The 7,498-nt window shown below is 34.2% G+C and overlaps 1 protein-coding gene across 3 annotated transcripts; it reads left to right on the top strand.

Moving 5' to 3' along the window:
- Positions 1-924: 924 nt before the first annotated feature.
- Positions 925-6,949, top strand: LOC108998083 (disease resistance protein RPV1-like). 3 transcript variants are annotated; one of them, XM_035690910.1, is made up of 9 exons: positions 925-1,258; positions 1,433-1,673; positions 2,405-3,503; positions 3,852-4,130; positions 4,221-4,292; positions 4,501-5,433; positions 5,520-5,982; positions 6,219-6,380; positions 6,470-6,949. In XM_035690910.1, exons 3-7 carry the CDS (start codon positions 2,454-2,456, stop codon positions 5,970-5,972), a joined length of 2,787 nt encoding a protein of 928 aa, XP_035546803.1. In that variant the 5' UTR covers positions 925-1,258; positions 1,433-1,673; positions 2,405-2,453; the 3' UTR covers positions 5,973-5,982; positions 6,219-6,380; positions 6,470-6,949. The 3 variants fall into 3 exon arrangements, with proteins under 3 accessions (XP_035546803.1, XP_035546804.1, XP_035546802.1); XM_035690911.1 differs by having other exon boundaries at positions 925-1,673; positions 6,229-6,380; XM_035690909.1 differs by having other exon boundaries at positions 925-1,673.
- Positions 6,950-7,498: the final 549 nt, after the last annotated feature.

Here is a 7,498-nt window from a genome sequence, read left to right as displayed (position 1 = left end):
ATAAATAGGTGGTTAAGCTCTCTGCTCCATTAATTCCCTGTCATCTTTAACCTCTCTGCTGCTCCGTGCTGCACCTAACTCAACTCCGGAGACCCTCTCAGCAAACTTCAAAGTACTTAGACTTTCAGAATATGAGTTTATATCAGGATTAAGCTGCACAAACATAAGGGTTTTCGCTTGACCACCTATGATGTTAGAAGCAATTATATGTTTCAGTTGATCTCAAACATGGAAATTAAAGCAATTCAGCAAGTGTATACACAATAATGGGATCGATAAAGAGAAATTTTAACATCTTATAGAAACTATCGAGTAATTGAAAGCAGCTTGTCACAAAAAGAAGATAACTAACAAAATGCCCAGAGAGCTTATCTAAAAAACAATTACCCAGAGAGCTTTGTAGGAGTTGAGTGACCTTGATATGATCTAGACTTCTTTCTTTAAACAATATTTTTATTTAAAAAAAAAAAAAAGATAAAAAAGGTTTTGTGACTTTTTTTAGCTGGATATATAGATTAATAATACTAGTGGGCGGCTAGTGTCGGTTTCTTTAAGGCTTTTGATAGGGTGGCTTCCACTCACCAAACGAATATGATCAATTGGATTGAATGGGTGAATTTTATAGTATTTTCCATCCATTTTATAGAATATAGGGCTGGTTTGAATTTGAAATGAGATGAGATGAGTTGATTTTAGATGAAAGATAAAAGTTAAAAAAATATTGTTAGAATATTATTTTTTAATATTATTATTGTTTTAAAATTTAAAAAAGTTAAATTGAGATATAAAAAAGTTGAATTATTATTATATTTTATATGAAAATTTAAAATATTTATAATGATGAAATAAAATATTTTTTGAATTTAAACGTCTAGGAATCGATTTAGGAAAATGATATTTAAAAGAGAGAAGAAATCTGGCCTTCAGGTAGCTAGGCGACAATTGGATGCCAACAACCGATCAAACTCTATGATCTCTTTTAATCAATTCATCCCCATAATCCCTTTGAATAGAGTGGTAGGATCGACCTGCTGGTTAGCTAACATGCGGGACGTTGTTGCCAAGAAGTTGCCGAGAAGTTTTTCTTTCTTTCTTTGATCCAGTACTTCTGATTATCTATAATTGGACCTCTTGGTGAATGGTAATCACGCAGCGCATACAGATCAGAGGATGACTTCTTCCATGGCCTTTCAAGGACCTTCTTCCTCTTCCCAATACTTTTCTTCATGGAATCATGATGTATTCTTGAGTTTTAGAGGTAAAGATGTTCGCCAAAACTTTGTTTCCCATCTATACCAAGCTTTGTATCAAAGGGGAATCAATACATACATAGACAACAATCTTGAAAGATGAGAGGAAATTTCGCCAGCACTTTTCAAAGCTATTAAAGGGTCAATAATTTCTATAATTGTTCTCTCTAAAAATTATACAGAATCTAGATGGTGCTTAGACGAACTATTGAAGATTCTTGACTGCAAGGAAAAAATGGAACAAATTATCCTCCCAATATTCTATGACGTAGATCCATCAGAAGTATGACATCAAACAGAAAATTTTGGAAAATCATTCACCAAACTTGCAGAGAGAATCAAGGATAACGTAAAGGTGCGGGAATGGAAGGCAGCTCTGAAAAAAGTAGCCGATTTGTCTGGGTTCCCATTAGCGAGCTCCCGGTAAGCTTTCTCTATATGCATGTATTGTGTGGTGTATATGCGCATATGATGCTATTGACATATCTATGGAGAAAATTGAGACAAATCCACGATCTGACATGGGAAACTGGTGAAGATAAAATACCATACAAAAGAAAAACTATTTCATATTTATGATTATTCATTTGGGTGATATTTTGATGAATTGCAAGCAAAAACTTAGGAATAGAGCAATACATGGAATTTCGACCATAAAATAACTTAATGATAGTTGGAAAGAAATAATATTTAAGAAAAAATGGGAATTGTTCATTTTTTGGGTTATATAAAGAATAAGATTGGGAATCATACCGTGATAAGGAAAAAAATTACTCTAAATAAGTAGTAACTTTTAGTTTTAATTTGTTTCTAGACAAAACTGAGAAATACTCTTAATTATAGTTGCAGATTTACGGGAGGGACAGATCTATTTTAGAATGGGAAAAATAAATAAAAATAACAAGTTACTAATACAATATATATATATATATATATATATATATATGTACAAACAATGAAAATATACAAATACACAATCTATTGAAACATTCGAATTAAGGAAGGAGAAAGGCTACCTTTGACATCGTAATCTTATGCTGTCATTTCGTACGTAACGGAGAAAAAAAGGAAAAACAATATTATAACTATATCATATTCATATTGTCATTTAATGCGAAATTTCTAACTTTTTTTCATCTCTCTTATATTGATAGGAATGAATCGGAACTTATCCACACAATAATTCAATGGGTGGACTTAAGAATGGTAAACCATACATCTTTACACGTAGCCAAGTATCCAGTTGGAATAGAGTCTCGTGTACAAGATGTTTATCAGCATTTAAGAGTTGGAAGGAATGATATTACATGCATGATAGGAATATTTGGAGCTGGAGGAATTGGTAAGACAACTATTTCAAAAGAGATCTATAACATGATTTCTTCTCAATTTGAAGGGAGTTGTTTCTTGAAAGACGTTAGAGAAACTTCAAAGCGAGTGAGTGGTCTAATTAAGTTGCAAAAGAGACTTCTTTATGAAATCTTAAGAATACATTTGGATGTTCGTGATATTGATAGAGGAGTCAATCTGATTCGACATAGACTTCGCTCTAAAAGGGTTCTCCTCATTCTTGATGATGTGGATGAGTTACTCCAACTAGAAAATTTAGCTGGAGATCGCAATTGGTTTGGTTTAGGAAGCAGGATCATCATAACAACAAGAGATCGACATTTACTAAATAACCCTAAAGCTGATTCAGTATATGAGGTGAAGATATTGGACTACAATGAAGCTCTTCGACTCTTTAGTTGGCATGCTTTTGTGAAAGAAGAACTGGTTGAAAATTATGTGGAACTCTCTAAACAAGTATTGCAATATGCTCAAGGTCTTCCACTAGTTTTAACAATTTTAGGTTCGGATATGAAAGGTCGAAGTATACACCAATGGAAAAGTGCATTGAATAAGTACAGAAAAACTCCCAACAGAAACATTCAGAAAGTACTTCAAATAAGTTATGATGGGCTGGATAATAATGAGAAGGATATGTTCCTTGATATTGCATTTTTCTTCAAAGGAGAACTCTTGGATAATGTCATAAAAATATTTGACAGTTGTGGTTTTTCACCAGATGATGGTATCAACAGGCTTATAGACAAGTGTCTTATTACTGTTCATATTGATACATTGTGGATACATGATGTGCTGCAAGATATGGGTCGAGAAATTGTTAGACTACAATCACCCAAAGAACTTGGTAAACGCAGTAGATTGTGGTTTCATGAGGATGTTCGTCATGTGTTAGAAGAAAGTACGGTAAGAGTCACAAAAGAAATGTAGTTTTGCATTTATTTCCCCTTTTTTAAGTGAAACATAGTGGAAAATATATATATAAAATCTCCTTTATCTCAAAATGAGTTTTTAGTTATAAATGGATTTCATTTAATTAATTAAGATGAATCAATCAAAGTGTCATGTCTAAATGTCTTTTTTCCATATATATATATATATATGTATTTGAAAAGATACTAAGGATAGAACAGATTACCATTTTTTGAGAACTAATATTACACTTTCAACACAAAAATTATGATTTTAGCAAAGTTTAGTAAGAGAAACTTTATGCAATAATTTTGCTGACACTTTCTTGCGTTCTCTTACTAGGGAACAAACAAAGTTGAAGGCATGGTAATAGATTTGCCCGATGGCGAAGACATCATAAACTTGGATTCTAATGCCTTTGTATCAATGAAAGGACTTAGAGTTTTTATAAATCGTAATGCACGTTTTTTTGAAGGGCCTAATTATCTCTCTAATGAGTTAAGAATACTTGATTGGTCTGAATATCCTATGCAATCTTTACCACCCAATTTCAATGGAAAGAAACTCATCATCTTTCGAATGCGTGATAGCTTGGTCATGGAATTAGGCCAGAGATTCAAGGTATGTACAATTATAATCTTCATTTTCTTTCTTTGAACTATGAAGTAAGGTTGCTAGCTTCAAACAACTTTTTTTTTTTTTTTTTTACAGAACTTGCGGACTATGGATCTCATTGATTGTAATTTCCTAACAAAAATCCCAGATCTTTCAAGTGCTTCAAATTTAGGGCTCGTTTGTTTTCAGAGATGAGATGAGGTGAGATTAAAATTAAAAAGTTAAATAAAATATTATTAGAATATATTTTTTAATATTATTGTTGTTTTGGGATTTGAAAAAGTTGAATTGTTTATTTTATTTTGTGTGGGAATTTGAGAAAGTTGTAATGATGAGATGAGATGAGATGAGATGTTTTTGGAAAACAAACAAGGCCTTAAAGGAATTGAATGTCGAATATTGTGCAAGTCTAATTGAGGTGCATGATTCTGTTGGATTCCTAGATAATCTTTCTTTTTTGTCTTTTGAACAATGCCCTAACCTCTCGATATTGCCAAAAAGTCTCAAGTTGAGATCTTTATATATGCTTAAGATTGAAGATTGCCCAAGCTTTCGTAATTTTCCTGGAATCGAGGGTAACATGGAAAATTTACGTACATTACTTGTAATGGGCACTGCAATTGAAGAACTACCTTTATCCATAGGGAATCTAGTGGGGCTTGATCATTTAAATCTAAGGAGCTGCAAAAAACTTACTCGTCTCCCAACTTGCATTCTTCAATTGCAGCATCTAAGTTGGGTTTGCATCAGTGATTGTCAAAATATTTTAAATTTTGGAAAGATGGGTTATAACAGACAACCCATTCTGGCTATTGAGTTTACAACAATGGAAGACGAGATATCTTCAAGTGAAGAACAACTCCATGAATTGCCGCCTCCAGCAAGTTCAAGCCATGGGAGCACTACATTACAAGTGTTGAATCTTCCAAACTGTTCCCAATCAGAATCAAATTTCTTTCCATTATCAAATATCTTTACCATGTTTAATTCCTTGGCCAGTTTGTCTTTTTTGGATCTATCAAGGAGTGAAATTGTTAGCCTTCCCACTAGCATCAAAGGACTTGTCAAACTGGCTTACCTTGACTTGAGCTTTTGTGAGAAACTTGAAGAAATACAAGAACTTCCACCAAATATAGAACAAGTAGATGCTTGTGGATGCAAGTCCTTAGAAAGATTTCCAGAAGTATCAAAAATAATGCAATTCCATAGAAACCGCATCAGATCGTTAGCATTGATTAACTTGTCCTATTGCAACAAAATACATGTGAATATATGGAATCGTCATGGGCCAAATCCTTTATTGCGGAAGGTATCTCTCTCTATCTCTCATGCACACTTGTGGGTACCTTTGTATATAGTTTGCATGACTGAAAATTGATGGCATTCGTTTTACAGGGACATTATCATAAAGTGTCATCAGATGGTGGGTGTTTTACGAGGCCTAATGATGTCCAACTGAGTGGAACCAAAGCATGGGTTATAGATATTGAGGGGCCACACAATTTGGAGAATATAAGTGGGATAACATTATATTGTGTTGTGTTTTTCAATCGAGATGATTGGTTTTGGGATAAGATAAGGGCTGAGATAACCTGTGACGTCTCAAATCATGTATGCTACATTGAAAGAGGGGTTGAATTACTTAAACTTGATAGTCATTCAACGCCATATAAAGTATGGGTGGCATACTCATCAATAGAATCTTTTAAGCTTAAGGTTTTGGACATTCTTAGAGTTCATTTCTATATCCAGAATGATCATATAACGAAGTTTTATAAAAGTTGCGGAGCCAATGTGGTATACAAGCATGAAAGGATAGCAAAGGAAGAAAAAGAAACGAGGATGTAACCCATCCCAGGTGATATATTCCTTGAATTTTTGTTGTTTCTCTCTATCTGTCTGTCTTTTTTTATCTATGTTTTGTAATTATTAGATGAGATGAGATAAATTGAGAGACTCTCTCAATCCAAACAACCCCTAAGACTTTCTTTTGTTTTAGCAAGCTTCATATTAAGAAGATTTCAAACTTGCTGATAAAGAGTTAAGGATCTTTGCCACAATGGACATCTAATAGTTGTTGTGGGGTTTTGTTAGGGGTATGCAGGCTGCAACCCAAAAAATTGTTGGATGAACCAGCTCTGAAATGGTTTTTATTTCGACTCGCACTGCTTTTAAAAATTGATAAATTAATGATATCACAACTCGCCCATGTTGGTCATTGATGACTGCGAATCGCCTGCCCTTTCATATGATCAGGTAAGATTTTCCATTGATATGGTCCATTCCTTTAGTTCAAGTGGAATTTTGAATTAGATATGAAAAGATATTGAAGTTTTATGTTGCAGTGAGAGAACATACAAACACTGGTGCAGCAGTGGGAAGATACAACTCAACTTTGGGGCCATCATATTTGCCACAACCTGCCAAATCTATTCGATATGTCCAAATCAGGGTGAAGAATCGTCAACTCTCCTGAAGCAGTCAACAGAAAACTGGATAAGGCCGTGATCATTGAAGGAGATTTTCTAGTGCTAACCACAACATTTCCAAAATCTGCACATCTCATGTTCCCAAACCGACACTGACCACATTCCATCACTGACCACATATCATCTGTACTAAAAAAGACATCGGTTCCCAAACCGATTTTGAATTACTGATAACTCAAGTAAGTCGGTCGCCCCTGTTTGTACTATGTCCTTTGGGAATAGCCTGACCTTCCATCCCCTAACACAACGTTGGATGACCTGGTATTTTCAGGGGATGGTTTCCTTTAATTTTTGTTCCTTCTCTCTGCATATTATATATGTTTTCCCTTTCTTTCATGTTAGCATATTTTACATGTGGTATGAGAGCTTATGGTTAAAGACAATCTTGATAGTAAGTCTTGAATGAGAATATAATTTGAGATTGACTTTATTTATTTAGTTTTTTCATAACAAGAAAGAAACATAGCATTAATAAGATAAACTATTACATCTAGGTTTTATCAAGCCGAACAACCTGAGAAACAAACATTTGGACATCATCCCGCCACATTTCAATGTTCTCAACCTTCCAAGCATTACATGCAAGTCTATGTGCAGCCTCATTTCCCATCCCACGTACATGTTGGACTTTGTACTCAGCTAAGTGTTGTAGCATCCCCTGCACTTCTTTCTGCAGATTCCCAAGATTTGAAAATGATGCACCTTCCTCTTGTAGTGCCTTTACCACAACATACAATCACTTTCAAGAATTGACTTTGAAAACCCCAAATGTGCACAGAGCTATAAGCCTCAAAGCATAGCAATAAGGTCAATTGTTTCCAGGTCAAACACTTCATTCTCAACTTTGTTGGCAGCCATCACAACATTGTCATTTTCATCTCTTAG

This window comes from Juglans regia, chromosome 6 (genome assembly GCF_001411555.2).
Source record: "Juglans regia cultivar Chandler chromosome 6, Walnut 2.0, whole genome shotgun sequence".
Classification (NCBI taxonomy): domain Eukaryota; kingdom Viridiplantae; phylum Streptophyta; class Magnoliopsida; order Fagales; family Juglandaceae; genus Juglans; species Juglans regia.
This window is presented reverse-complemented; position numbering and strand designations above follow the sequence as displayed.